This window comes from Diadema antillarum, unplaced genomic scaffold (assembly GCF_040938485.1).
Source record: "Diadema antillarum isolate AM-2024a unplaced genomic scaffold, OU_Dant_1.0 seq00000674_RagTag, whole genome shotgun sequence".
NCBI lineage: Eukaryota > Metazoa > Echinodermata > Echinoidea > Diadematoida > Diadematidae > Diadema > Diadema antillarum.
This window is the reverse complement of record NW_027271580.1, coordinates 2,734,683-2,750,439: the sequence shown is the minus strand read 5'-3', so window position 1 is coordinate 2,750,439 and position 15,757 is coordinate 2,734,683. Positions and strand designations below refer to the sequence as shown.

Sequence of the window (15,757 nt, the reverse complement as noted above, 5' to 3'; positions counted from 1 at the left end):
ATGGACCTCCTTCTTTTTTTTTCCTCAGAGCTAAATCCGTAAATGGTTACTGCCTTTAAATATATGATCACGCCCCTTCGTCGAATTTCTATATCCCCCAGATTCGAGCTCATTCTCAGAAATCTGTTATTTTTATGGACTTGAAATTATGCCCGAGCAAATTCTGTTTGGTACTCAATTAATGCTCATTTGAAGTGACTTGCCTCATAACTTCTAATACGGCATGATAATGCTCAAATTAAAAAAAAAGAAAAAATACAAACAAACAAACACGCACACACACAAACACAAACCAACGACATGTTTCAGACGAATATCTTTTTTTGATAGAAATTTGAGAGTTTTGGCGAAGAAATCATTATGCCATGTTACAGTAGATGGATATACTGTAACAGAATTGCTCGATCAAGCTAACCTATTACATCTTAAAAAGTCTGTCAATCTTACTTGGAAAAATACTGTTTTTATTTCTTTGTTGATATCTTTCTTTCCGAGCCTAGAATCGTGCCGATGAGGATTTTCATTTATGTGGTTTATGACAACAGTAGAAACAAGTTTGACGTAAGAACGCGGATTAAGTTAATGACAATAGAGATGCTAAGTGTTACCCCATATACTTGATATTATGACATGTAAAGTATTATATTGTTTATTGTTATACAAACATAACAAACAATATGTCATACCATGACTGATGTTCAAAAAGAGTAGATCGATTCGCAGTTCTTTGAACCTTGTCCATTTCTGTCAGTCGTAACGATTAAAATAATTATACTTCAAATGGATTTCTGAATTCTGCAGTCAAACTGCACGAAGAGAAAAAAAGAAGGACATTCGTGTTACTATAGGCTGGGATTTCGGTGTCTGCATTCGAAACTTGAAAGGAGCGATTTTCGTCCAGGTGTAGAATATGAAAATAAAATTATGGGACAATCTTGCGAAGCAAAGCAAAGATACTGGACAACTGTTTGCGTCATTAAGATAGCCACTGATTTCCCTTTTTCTCGTCTTCAAATTCAATGCTATCCAAAAACGACAGGCTTTAATTCAACCATGACTATCTTTCAGTAAAACTCGTGTCGAGATTCGTGTGTTTTGTGACGAGAATTTGGGTATGTAAGAGTGTACCGTATTCTAACACAGACGTGCACAATCGAGATTCAAGCAGCTCTTCTGAAGTGTTGATGGAGTTAATTGATACAGTAATCATTGTGTGATTACTTTATATGCAATTCGCTGCCTATGCACAGTAACTTTCTCCGTGCGTTCCCATTCCGAGCTACCGGAAGATCCATAATGGCAACCTAAAACTCCTGCTCAAGTGGCCCGACTGACCAGGGCAAGCCCTTAGTCTTCAATTATTCAATAGTCTTAATAGATTTCAATAGTCTCAGCTGATCAAAGAAATATCGGGTAAGATCCAGTAGGCCTACATTTACATCCGCTGATTGGTTGCGTTGATTTACTTGTCGTACATAGGGCCAGAGCACAATGTGTGAGAGCATGAATTTGTCTACTCTCCTTTCTTGACCTCTTTCGATCTAATGGGGGCGCCCTTCCCGCCGAATATTGTCTCTGAATAGTGTCTGTCTTTTCTCATGAGTGTTCCATGCAGCTTGTCAAACACGGTTGTGTTGAAGCCGTAGTTGCAGTGGAAGAGTCTTTAAAAAAAATAAACAAATGTTAAAGGAAAACTGTGTTATTACATCAAACATCTTTGGGAAAGATATTGAACAGTATTCGATGACAGAAACAAAACGATAATGTGTCCTCTGAATGTAATCAATAAGGGTTTCCCCGTCAGTATAAACACTACAATTCAAGAGGATTATCAGATATCCATCAACACACCTCGGTTAGGAGGGGAGAAGTGGTCAAACATCTTATCCTAGAATGTATTTGGCGGAAGGGATTTGATCCCTTGATCTCTTGTTAAGTGTCTTATCCACTTCACTACATGCTATGACTGTTTGTAATTCGTAAAAGAGACCTGTATTTTTTTTCCTTCCACTTTGCAGGCACGTCACTTTAATGGCCATAGTTTTCTCATATTCTTTAAAACAGGTATAAAGCCTGGGCTGATGCAAGAGTGCTCTTCTTGTATTGACATCAAATTCCTTCTCCACAATGTCATTTCATTATTTATTATTACATGTTTGTTGACTATTATTCAATGCCGGTCTCTACAAGTATTTCCCATCACTGTCTTCCTCTCTACAATTCGTAAATTTCCATCTTGCACACGTGTATTTATGATTTATTTCTCATTCTCCTGTCCGTATCGATGAATCTATCTTCTCTAACTGCGTGTCTGGTATAGCTCCCAAGCCTGATCTCTCTCCGCTTTAAAACCTGCTTCACAGTGTGTAGTGGTGTAGATACTGGTTCATTTAACATGGTATACCTGTGATGGTCGTCATGGAACATGACGGCTGGTTGCCATGGCCACAAGGCATCAAGGTTGATACCGGAGTGATCCATGATGCTGTAGTAGTACCCGTAGATCAGCCAGAAGATAAATACACCTAGAATATTTTAAAGCACACGAACATTTACGATGAGAGAACGCGAATTATTTGCAAGAAAAATGTGTAGGTCAATAATGCTCATGTTAACTGTCGTTTGATGATTAATTAAATGATTAATTTAGTATTGTATATCAAGTTATGTAATCAGTTTCTAGGGGGTTGTAATATTTCAGCTGATAATCATAATAATAGATATCCTGATTTTCCGACCAAACTTATGTCGAACTTTAAAAGGCATACCGTTCAGGGCAGTAAAGCGTTGACATAATCATCATGAACATAGCTGAAGTACGTAATATGCATAAAGACAGTATACAGTATAAGAATATGGGGTCTGTGTACTTCTCCTCGGGGAAAAAAGAAATCAAGTACAATTTATAAGTTTCAAAGGGTAACATTTGTTCGAGACATGAACTGAAAAAGACAATAAACCTTTGTACTTGACAGTATTCTCGGTAAAGCCATTGATATTGTTCAAACAGTAGTTGCTACATCTGAGTAAGTTATCTAATCCCAATACAACTTTGATATTGAGTTCAAAGACATTTGAAGGCCCTAGCAAAAAAAAAGAAAAAAGAAAAAAGGATGCAATTTGTTCTGGGAAAGTGTTTTGTATGTGTTTTTGCCTGTTTTATTTTGTTTTAGCTGTTTTGGTTAGGTTTTTAATGTTTATTTGTTTGTTGTTGGCACAGTTGTTTTTCTTTATTTGTTTGTTTTACACAGAAGGGTAATAACCCTACATTGCCACTGTTCGGTAATCACCTGCGTGCATTGGTACGAAGAATATCGGCAGCTCCATTAAAAACTGTAGTGTAAGGAATTCGTAGGGATGCATGGCAACCGCCCCGAAAGGGGTGGGGCACTTGAAACGATGGTGAAGTTTGTGGTAGCGCTTGTACCAGAACGGGATGTGCATTGATTTGTGGGCGTAGTAGGCCGCAGCTTCGTTGTAAAGGTAGTTGACGGGTATGGAGAGCAGAAAATAGGTCCAGCCGTAGTCCGAAATATTGTAGTAGAATTTGTTCGGACCGCCGTTCATGATGTACGTAACGAGAATACCTAGTAATTGTGAAAAAATAAGATGGAAAATGTAACTTTTATTCATAAGTACAAGGAATTGTCATCACTAAAGCTTTTACATAAATTCACATATCGAAGAATGTTGGTTTGTAAGTGGTCTTATTGAAACAAAGCTTCATGGACATTGGAGTGAAGATTTGTGCTCGTATCAGACATTTACCATGTTTACGTTTCCAACGCTGTAATGAGAGCATATGTCTTTCATATTCAAATGATTCTCAATTCTTCTCAAGAACAACATGCCTATGTCTCAATTCCTCTTTCAAGTATTGCATCTAGATACATCCATTTTGATATCATTAAATTCGGTAACCTGATAAAACGGAGCCAATCGCCATGTTCATCGATCCAAGGAGAAACTCCAAGCGATCGTCTTCGGGCGTTAGAAACCGTTCCGGTTGACATTTCCACTCTGCTGCCCTCTCTCGTCTTTGGATGTAAAAATGCCATTTTAACCAACCACCAACTCCGTAAAGAATGACGAACCCGCCGATCAAACTTTGTATGATGTAGAACAAGACTCCCTGCGGGACGTCATAGTGAAAGTGAACGAAAAAACGTCAAATTAGCAAGCGAATACTCTCCAGGCAAAGTACATCAAAACAAAATACAAAATCAATATCTTGCCAATAGAGCGTTCTGTTGCTGTTAATATAAACATTTTACAAGAAAAAGAAAGAAAAGATGATTTAACAAGTCAAACTCGAGTTGATAACAATGTTGAGCAAACTGATATTGCGAAACAAACGTATTTGCATTATGGTGATGACACGTTGTGAGCTCTCCAAATTACAATACACGTTGATGGTCTGATTTTAATCTTACATGTATTACAATTAATTTTGTAGAATAACGACCTCTGACCTTTGTATGTCGTTCTTTTATATTTTGGGGTTTTTTCGGCTTGTCGCCTCTTTCCCTCTCTCTCATCATTACTCCCATTTTCACCTTAATCTAATCACGTTTTTTCGTCTGCTTCTCCATGTTATAAATCAGCATTGTCTTACCTTCATGTAATATCTATCAAGTAATTCTAAATTCTGTCCGGCTGTCCTATTATCCTCGTCGGGGAGAAATCTGCCAAGGGAAGAGTCGCTGAATTTGTTTGTTCCCCACCAAAGTTTTTTCGACTGGACGTAGAAAAGCAGCCAGTCACCTGTAACATGCAAAAGACAGGCAAAGTACTTACGATTTATGATATGTATGAAGAAATCTTGAGACATGGTAAGCCAAAACATTACCAGAAAGAAAAATGATATCAGCATTACAACCTCAGTGAAAAGGCCTATTATACGTAGATAAGGAGGAAAATGCCAATCCCTCTGCACAGAAACAAAATGAGCAAAGCTTGTTAACATTACATGAAATGATGCTGAACGGGAAAAGAAGCAAAACATACTTTTTTGAAATACTAAGAGAGACAGAGAGATAGAGAGAGAGAGAGAGAGAAATAGATAGATAGAGGAAGAGAGGGAGAGAGAGGAGGAAGAGGGGAGAAGGGGAACGGGAAGCAAAGAGGTTCGTTCACATCTCATTGCACTGAGGACATGGAGGAGGTTTATTCTTGCAGGTACTGTATATCTGTCATTCAAACGTTATCCAACCAGCAGAGGTAAACCAATTGTAGAATGAGAGACAGAACTCAGAGAAACACCACACATTTAAAGACAGGCTCACAAACAAGAAGATATTAACCTAGGAGACGGTGAGTGAAAAAAAAACCACCAAAAACCTAAGAGAATAGAGATCGAAAACACGCGAAAGCATAATTCGCATTCAAAGCTGAAATGCTAAACTGCAAGAATAGTATTTGTTCAGCTTTAAACTGTGTATTTTGGAGGTAAAAAGTGTATTTTCTTCATCACATATGCGTCTTGAATAGAAATCATAAATAATAAATAAGCTGAATTGAACTGTAGTAGTTCTGCTATGCTATTAGCCGGTATTACGGAGGAGAGGAAAAGATGATGATAACTCAGGATGTCACACGTATCATCGCTCACATCAAACAGATCACTACCATTCCAGACTTTCTTAAAGTAACAACAACACAACTCCATTCTCCCCCCCCCCCTCGAGCGCCATAATCCCAAGTGTAGAATCTTTCTCTGCCCCACAAGGGCTGAACAGGTTTTCCCGGACAAGCCCCCAGTTGTTACTGAGGAGAGGAAAAGATGGTGGCAACTGAACATCACGTCAGATGTATCATCACTGACACCAAACAGATCGCTATACCAGACTTTTTTAAAGTAACAACAACAAAACTTTATTCCTCCCCTCGAGCGCCATAGTCTCAAGTGTCTCGAATTTTCTTCTGCCCCACCGGGGCTGAACAGGTTATACAACTGTACTTACTGTACATAAATGCATATTCATGACATCAGGTTATCGTGAGATGTTATAATGCTCGTGCCATCTCATGTACTCTGTGGCGGCTGAAACTCCTGCAGCTGTCCCAACCTTTGTATCACGATCGCATTAAAACGGTTCGTTGGCCTTTTACCCATGCACCCTAAACACTGAAGAAGCGAGATATTTATTATCAACAGCCCACTATCTAAACCCCAGGCCAGGTTCAACAAACTGTCTAAGGACTCGGTGTTAAAAAAATATCACCTTCCATCGCGTTCTTAGACACTCTTGAAACAGTTGGCTTTTTACACGAGCGTTGATAGATTATAGGCCTATCTAAAGCCACCAAATTATTAACTCTGAATTTACGAATATGATGTTACTTTGTTAGTATTTTCACATAACTGCATTTCCTATAACCTGACGGGAGTGAAAAGAACGTTTGCCAGATATGGTGAGATGGGTGATGTTTTACTTTACATGAAAAAAAAAATCCCAGTATTCGGGCGCTAGTAAAGTTAAGGTAGAGCGCCCATCAAAGTACACACAGTACCCCCTTGTGGTGCCAACTTGGCCACGTCAGCAAAAGCTGTAATGACAGATCACTGGTTAGTAGTCAATGATAATGATAACACAGTTTTTTCCCAACATGTTTTGTCACGGTCTGTTGCGATGACAGAATGCCAAGCCTCTCTAAAACCAAAATAGGCAGAAATGTAGATGTCCCATCAACATGGAAGCAAAAATAAAAAGGGATACGAAATGGGAAAAACATGGTTAAAAAAAAATCACTTAACAGTTACATTGGTCCCACTAGGTCTTGCATACGCCATTGTACGAATTAGATACGCGATGGCGTCATCAACTCACACGTGTGCCATGTACATCACCTGCTTACAAATTTTCGCTACATTCATTACTTTCGACATAAGGAATGAAGTATATATCCATGATAACGAGTATAGAAGTGTTTTGCAACTGAGCATTTGCAGTTAAGGATAAGGGCGTGTAGTTTCTCAAATTTCGACCGTAGTACATTAAAATGAAAATGTTTATGATACAAGTACGTTACACAAGCCCCGAGGAAATTTGGGACGTGATCCCGGGACGTGATTATGATTATAAATCCCTCATTCACAAATGGGACTGTATAAGGGGAAAATGTGATTTTTCTTTTTCAATTCCATAACTTTTTTTTAATTCTTGCCCGATAAAAAAAAGACACTTTCAGTTCTGTGTTCGTTCGTCTGATTTCGCTGTATTGATTTGAGAAACATGAAAATAAACGGTGAATGGCATTTCGCTTTTTAAGTTCATCCTCAGACAGTACATGGAATTTGGCCAGGTTTGACAATTCTTTTCATTGGAAAGATAATTGTTTGTGATTCCTAACTGTTTCTCCTGTTTTGTTTTGTTTTTCATAACGAAACTTGAATGCCAAGATGCCCGTGGTTAACAATAATGGCATTTTATTGCTAATGTTTCGCTAAACTTTTCTCCTTTTCTGAGCAGTAAGAGAATAATCATCACACTGACAGACCACCGCCTCCAAAATAAAAATTGGGCATATTACCTTTATGATGTATGAGTTGTTTATTGTATTTTTTTCCTTTGTGTTGATTTACTTTGTAGTTTTGCTTTCTTTTGTGTGTGTGTGTGTGTGTGTGTGTGTGTGTAATATGTGTAACAAATTAATTTACTTACAATGTAAACTGGACTTACTTGTAAAACAGCGTGTTAGGATACTTGCCGTGCGAGGCTATCCAACAGTATTCATCATTTCCATGATTAGTTCATTTTGGTAGATATGAATACCGACAAACCAACCGACCAACCGACACAGTCTTGGAAAGGAAGCAGAGTGAGTATTCGTGTTGTACTGCTTCGGCCACACCAATCTAGTTGGTGTTGAGATGTAGGGCCTACATTAGTGATTTTCTCTTGTGTTTGTCATATGCTATAGATCAAAAACATGGCACAAACATAGTATCACAGAGTATCGTTCCACTGAGACCGAGGGAGAAGATATCATTTGGTGTAGATTGAAAAATAATTGTCTATGTCCCCCGATGCGTTATAATGCCATTCATGTTGCGGTATGCACAATCTCTCACATCGCTTGTCCTGTCATACTCCATGGAGACTGGCTTTGCATTCTTTTCTATGTTTCTGTAATATTAGGATATCTAATTACACTAGCAAATAAAATGTTTTCATATCAGAGACAGCTGCTAATATCTGATCACAAAAAATCCTCAAAAATAACTTTTTGATTTAAAAAAATGAATATAGTATCTGACATTATATTAGGAGACTCAGGATAAAGTGTGATACGTGTAGGCTAATTCGATAATAATCATAACTGAGCTCGTAGGGATATTTTTGTTTTATACAATGGTCATGTACTTGGACGTTCATCCGATTTACAATGTTACGCGCATGGTTTTCTCCTTTGCTTGAGATTATCCTGAATGGAATAAAGAGGAGTAATCAATATTATGTGGTATTAGGACAAAAATGGCCTGACTAAACAGGTAAAAGCTATACATTGCCGTTGCAATTCATCAACCTCACCTTTTATTATATCATTAAACAAGACAGAGTAAGCCCCTTTTTCTTCAGCCTATTTATCGTTAAAAGATGTCGATACTGAAATGAACTTTTCAGTTACTGCGAAGTGTTTTTCTTTTCATTTCATTTTATTTCATTACCAACAGAAATTGGTAGTTTGGGTTTTTTTAAGCCGGTTGTTGCAATGTTTCACGTAACCTACAATTTATGCTTTCTTTACTGGTTTCTGATAGTTGCAAACACTAAAGGGTCTACTTACCATGAATTCCTGTAGCTAAAACTGCCGTCATGAAGCATCCAAGAGCTACAGCCAGGCGGTTCCACAAACTCCTCGGTAGCCTGGGATGCTGCGACATATTTCTTGGTTCAGCTGCGGGTTCCATGATGCACGCTTACTATACCTTCTATCGAAGAATCCCGCGATATTGAACGAGCTATATAGGCCTTCTTTTTAAGAAGACCTTTTGAAATTTTTAGTTTTTCAGTCCGTTTGGCAGACACATTGATATTTCCTTCAGTTTGAATCGCTTAGGATACTTGTCTCAAGAGCGATTAAAGAAGAGTCATGCATCCCTGTTGATGGAGTTACATGCAGATTAGATCATAGCCCACTAATTTCTTCTCACATCTCTGTTCAGATAAGACATAAAGCAGAAGGTGAATGAACTTCCTGTAATGACAGGTGAACGAGGGAAGAGGAGCTAGGCGCAGGTTAGATCATAGCGTACTGTTTTCTTTTTACATCTCTGTTAAAGTTCAGCAGAGAGCGTATAGGGTGAATGAACTTCCCAGAGACTGGTGAACAAACTTTTGTATTCATTCATATCACGTCTTTATTTATTCAGGGTTCTTGTTTTTTCCCCTTGTGCTGAAGGCAACTCTTTACACCGACAAATTTCAGTTTCATCTAAACCACCGTATTTTATCAACTATAGATGTGCACCCAAATAGTGTCTTTTTTTTAAGACTGGTGAAAGAATTTTTGCATAAATGTATATCACGTTTTTCTTTTTTTAATCAATTGTTTGTTGTTTCCTTGCGCTGAAGGCAACATTTTAAACCGAGAAATTTTTGTCTCATTTAAACTACCGTATTTTGTATACGAACAAAACAAAACAAAACAAAACAAAACAAAAGGCTTACACGAAAATAATGTGCTTTTTTGGGTGGTATATGAAGGGAGGATATAATAATGGCTTATCATCAGTTCTGTTTGGTTGGGTGTTTTTGATGTACTATATAGGGCAGTATTTGTAATCAGCAGTGGATGTCCTGAATATTCATGCGTGGACGTATATATATAGCGACTACATAGTGTAGGCCTACTGAGTAACGTCCTAACAATCACGTTCCTCCCTATCCCCAATGGAGCATTCCCTGTTTACCATCGTCCCTTGACCGTGCATTTGCGAGATCAGGAACATCTCAAAAGAATTAGATCTCATTCTACGGTAAGATGAAAAAAAATATGAACAGACCTATATCTACATCAACTATTGTTAAATTTGGTGGCCAAACTAAACAAATTGTAGGAATGATAAGTCCTGTCAAAAGTTCGGCCACCCAAGCAACTCATACATCATGCATAGTAGCGCGAATGTCATAATCTGGCCTTCAAAACGTAGCCTGTAAGTCAGTGGAAGTTATAGTGGAAGTTAATGATTAATCCTCTGTTTATCTGCCTCAAGATAAGTACACGTATATTTGCATATAACGGTTTGACAGTCAGCTGTATAAGAAGTTCTGTCAGAGTGGACTGCTTTTAAAGGGTTTAATGCAAATATTAGTGCTGACATCGGGACAGATGTTTATTGTCCTTTTGATTTATGTGCAAAGTATATATAATAATGTAAAATATACAACGTGCGCATTTCTTCACAAGTATCAGTAGTTCCTATATGCAAATATGCTAAAAAAGAACAGAAATAAAATATGGCTATCTATCGCCTGGTCTACCCCCACTTTGTCTCATAGGTATTTAGCATCAACCCATATGGTCTAATCCCATTTCATCTTCAACCAGTTCGTTTAATGATCATTGAATTGCCACTTAGCCTCTTTACCATTAGTCTCCTTCCACATATTGGCTATGCCCATGTCGTCTAATACCCATGGTTGAATAGACTAAAGTGGAAAATATCCAAGGATGCAAAATTACTATTAGACCATCTGGTTATTAGACGAAATAATAATTAGCCAAACTGGGTATTAGACCAAGTGAGAATTGGACAAAATGGGCATTAGAAGAAATCGATAGTAGACCAAATGAGTTTAGCCGTAGTGGTGTTAGACGAACTGGAAAGTAGACCATCTGATTTTAGACCAAGTGGCAATAAACCAAATAAATTACCTTTGCAGAAAAATCAACAGAAATATTCGGATATCATTTCTGTAGAATTTAATTTTCAGTATTTCAGTCTTTCTTTAAAAAACGACCATAATTTCATCATTTGATATATCAATCAATCAATTCGATAAGTGATTGATTAATAGTACAGTTTGTATTGATTTATCCATTCTCCACTCATGGTAATGGTCACTAGTATCAGCCAATGCTAGAGCCGATTTCTTAGAATATCCTTACCATTTATAAAATGTACGTAAACACTGTACATGTATAATGTAAACACATTAAATAATAAAGACAGAATAAGCTGACCAGAAAGAATATAAACTAGAAATATCACTTAAGGTGATTAATACCCCCGCCCCGTGACGACAGTCTTACCTAAGGAATGATCTTTCCTTGATCTTCTGCCATTTAAATGCCGTTACCATGGCAACGCAGCTTCCGACACGTCCGAAAAATATGTCTTGCACATCTTCCCACCAAGACTATTGTGTGTGCCACATTTCATAAGCTTTTGTCAAAAACTGAGGAAGTAGTTCAATCCACAAGATCTTTCCTTGATCTTCCACCATTAATATGCCGTTACCATGGTAACGCAGCTTCCGACATGTCCAAAAAATATGTCTTGCACATCTTCCCACCAAGACCAATGTGTGTGCCACATTTCATGAGCTTCAGTCGAATACAGAGGAAGTAGTTCAATCCGCAAGATCTTTCCTTGATCTTCTGCCATTTATATGCCGTTACCATGGCAACGCAGCTTCCGACACGTCCGAAAAATATGTCTTCCAAATCTTCCCACCAAGATCAAGGTGTGTGCCACATTTCATAAGCTTTGGTCAAAAAACTGAGGAAGTAGTTAAATCCGCAAGATCTTTCCTTGATCTTCTGCCATTAATATGCCGTTACCATGGCAACGTACTTTCGGGTACTGTCGAAAAATGCGTCTTGCACATCTACAACCAAAGGCACACATCTGTACCAAGTTTCATGGAAATTGGGCAAAAACTGAGGAAGTAGTTTGCAACACAAAATTTTCCATCATTTTGGCTCATAATATGTGAGCTGTTACCATGGCAACATACTTTTTGTCACTGTCAAGAAATGTGTCATGCTGACCTATATCCTAAGACAAACATTCAATATGGATTCCATGAGAATTGGAAGAACACTGATGAAGCAGTTTTGCCATGACGCATTTTGCCCTATATTTTACCAATAACATGCCGTTACCATGGCAACGCACTTTTTGCCACTGCGGAAATATGTGTCTTGCACATTAACATATTCAGATGAACATCTGTACCTAATTTCATAAAAACTGATCAAAAACTGTGGGAGGAGTTCGCGACGCAAGATTTGTACCCATTTTTGCCCATAATATGCCGTTACCATGGCAACGTACTTTGGGTACTGTCAAAAAATACGTCTTGCACATCTACAACCCAAGGCACACATCTGTGCCAAGTTTTATGGGAATCGGTTGAAAACTGAGGAAGTAGTTCGCGACGCAAGATTTGCAACGGACCGACCGCCCGACCGCCCGACCGCCCGACCGCCCGACCGACCGACCGACCGCCCGACCGCCCGACCGACCGCCCGACCGCCCGACCGTCCGCTGATTCCTATATACCCCCTTCAAACTTCGTTTGGCGGGGGTATAATTATTAGTGGAAAAATGAGCAAAGAAAATGGGATTATATGATTACAAAAGCAATACACAAATATATAATAGCGCATTACTTATCGATCAAAATTCAAATCAAATAAGAACTTTTCATTATAGAAGTATTACCTTAGTACATATACAAATACATGTACATCTAATTCCTATTACAGTGTATGAGCTCCGACTTAACTAAGTACATGCACAATGGAAGAAGGGTACTAAAGGAGCAGGTGGTGAGAAACGGATTTTTTTCCCACATATCCTCATATTTCATTTCTATTATAAGAATTTGTATTTCTTATTTTCAGTGCTCAGAATATTTCATTATTTGAATTGTATCCTTTAATTTAAAAAGTTAATACAAAAAGTCTCGCAGAGAGCCTATAATACAAATGTTTGCATAAGCAATGTTACTGTGCAACTATGATAATGTAATCAGGTTTTTATAAGGTATACCTCTTCATCTGGCCTTCATCATTACAGTACTTTACCTCACCTGTAACTATGCGATGTAATATCCGTATATGGCCTACTTCCTGTGTGCCAGTTGAAAGGAAAGTTTAATTCATTGTGAGGCACTGTTTTTTTTAAGGTAAAAAAAAAAAGTAATCGGGCGAGAATAAGAAGGGCGTTAAATTGCCACTAAACCCAAGTTCACGACTACCTAACGCCATTCTCATTCTCAACCGACGTAAAAAAAAAAATGCCTATGTTGAACGCACAAAGTTGCTAAGTATGAACTATACGAGACATCAGAGATTATCATAAAAGGTCATAATCATTGCTATCACCCCCATACACGCACACACAAACAAACACACAAGTAACACACACTCTCGCGCACACTTTTAATGATTATGACGTTACTCTATCAATACTAATGCCATTCATCTGCTATACAGTGGACTCCCGTTACAAAGAAGTTCTTGGGTCCGGCAGTTGTTTTTTTTTTTTCGTTATATCGAAATTTTGTTATAACCGAATATATAAACATTAGCAACAACATCATCATCAACAACAACAACAACAACAACAACAACAACAACAACAACAACAACAAAACAAAACAAAGCGGATTATGTTGCGGCTTAAATTTGTGCTTCGTAGTAACCGTAATTTCATTACTGTGTTCGTTTTACGGAAGTGTTTTGTATTTGTTATTTTGGGGTTATCCCACGAGCTGAACACCAGCCACTAGTCATACAGCTCATGCGCTTTTGACATCTTATAAAACATACCCACAAGCTAGACACTTAGGTAATACAGGCCCACGTGCTAGACACAAGTTAAAAAAAAAAAAAGCTCATGAGGTAGACATTAAGCAAACAAGGTCCACGAGCTCGACACGACCTAAGTTACGCCCCGGGATATGTGAAGCTCGTGGGTCTTTTTTTTTTGTTGTTGTTGTTGTCCGTAGGTCGAGCTCGTGGGTCTTGTTAACTTTAGGTTGTTGTTTTTTTTTTCCTAGTGGGCTGTATGACTCGTGTGTTGTATAACTCGCGAATGTCGTGCTCGTGATGTGCACCCGTTATTTTTAAATTTCGATCATGAAGGAATGAAATTCATGATTCAAATTCAAGGGAGCAGAACGGTAATACACGTATCTGTCATTATTCCATGCAAAGAAAGTTCGTTTCTTGGTAAATTCGTGTCATTATCATCACGTGACACTCGGATCAATATCATGGAAAACACATAGAAAGTACTGTATACCCAGAACGACGCAAATTACAGTGTATTCACCATTTTATAATATGGAAGTATGATGAACCCCTACATGGTCTCTAATTTTGTGTAGCTTATGTATTGATTAATAGAGAAAGGAACCTATCTGTTGGATAAAGAGATTATAGGATGTGCAGGTCAACAAATACTTGTACGTAGTAGAGTGAGAGGGATATCGCTTAACATATCGTAAAAGTCACACTACAAGTATTTGGGGGAAGGGGAAAAGATGTATATAAGCTATACAAACTTTGGTACGTTGTAGTCCCTCAGTCCATTCCAAAATAACTACGCGTATTCTGTTCGTCATAAGATAAGGGCATTATCATAATGCGGGGACCGACGGACGCAATCAAGAAACTATCAAGGAGCATAAGATTAATTTTCAACAGAGAACAAATTTATTTCAGAAACGACAATTTCATCACTCTTGAAGTCTCAACGCCACATATGTATTACACGATTGATAATACAAATTACAATGTACAATGTAGTTGATTTCATTTTTATGAGGTAAAATCCTCAAAGCATACACAGAACCATACATATACATTTACTAGATAACCATGATCAATAGTACCCAAGTCACCCCAGTCGGAAGATTGTCAACACACTGTACATAACTAGAGCACTCGCACAGGAGACCCGTTCGAGCACATGTATCCCCTGAACCCGTCTCCAATACCCCATCTGGATTAATTTTTAGGCCAGAATGTTGTATAATATGGCAACTGTAGCAAGATATAACAAAATCCGACGAGAAACGAGGCTAGTATATAGCACATACAAGGAATATGACATGTCATCCTATAAACGGTTGAACAATGAGAGCGCTGGCAATGAAAACTTTTGTTACCTATATAGAGTAACTCCCCATAAACCTCAATAGCAAGTTCGAATAAAATCCGACAAGAAATGTGGCTGATAGAGCATGTACAAGAACTGTGACTGGCATCCATGTTGGAGCATTGAGGGCACTACCACCACAAACTGTCGTGTCCTACATGTACATGTAGAATGACCATCCTTTCACCGATCCTTAGCAAGTCTGAATAAAATCCTATGAGAAATGAGTTTACATGTAGTATAGCACATAGAAGAAATAAGATATGGCATCTTTAAAAGTCGGAACAATGAGGGCGCTATCAATGGAAACTTTTGTTACCTAGAATAACCCCCCCCCCCCCCCCCCCCACAAACCTCCATAGCAAGTTTGAGTAAAATCCGACATGAAATGTGGCTTATAGAGCATAATACAAGAAATGTGACATGGCATCCTTAAAAGTCGGAACAATGAGGGCGCTGTCAATGGAAACTTTTGTTACCTAGAATAACCCCCCCCCCCCCCCACAAACCTCCATAGCAAGTTTGAGTAAAATCCGACATGAAATGTGGCTTATAGAGCATAATACAAGAAATGTGACATGGCATCCTTAAAAGTCGGAACAATGAGGGCGCTGTCAATGGAAACTTTTGTTACCT

General features: G+C 38.2%; 1 protein-coding gene across 1 annotated transcript; it reads right to left on the bottom strand.

Annotated features, from left to right (window-relative positions):
• Positions 1 to 1,513: 1,513 nt before the first annotated feature.
• On the bottom strand, positions 1,514 to 8,914 carry LOC139736932 (uncharacterized). The gene is made up of 6 exons (XM_071647606.1): positions 8,791 to 8,914; positions 4,616 to 4,764; positions 3,922 to 4,132; positions 3,291 to 3,587; positions 2,405 to 2,525; positions 1,514 to 1,661 (listed from the first exon to the last, which is right to left on the bottom strand). Exons 1-6 carry the CDS (start codon positions 8,912 to 8,914, stop codon positions 1,514 to 1,516), a joined length of 1,050 nt encoding a protein of 349 aa, XP_071503707.1.
• Between the last annotated feature and the right edge of the window lie 6,843 nt (positions 8,915 to 15,757).

Coding starts and splice junctions, on each gene's coding strand:
- LOC139736932 (XM_071647606.1), bottom strand. CDS start 8,914: ATGGAACCCGCAGCTGAACCAAGAAATATGTCGCAGCATCCCAGGCTA. Junction 2,526..3,290: donor CTTCGTACCAATGCACGCAG/GTGATTACCGAA, acceptor AAAATATTCTAG/GTGTATTTATCTTCTGGCTG. Junction 1,662..2,404: donor TTCCATGACGACCATCACAG/GTATACCATGTT, acceptor TTTTTTTTAAAG/ACTCTTCCACTGCAACTACG.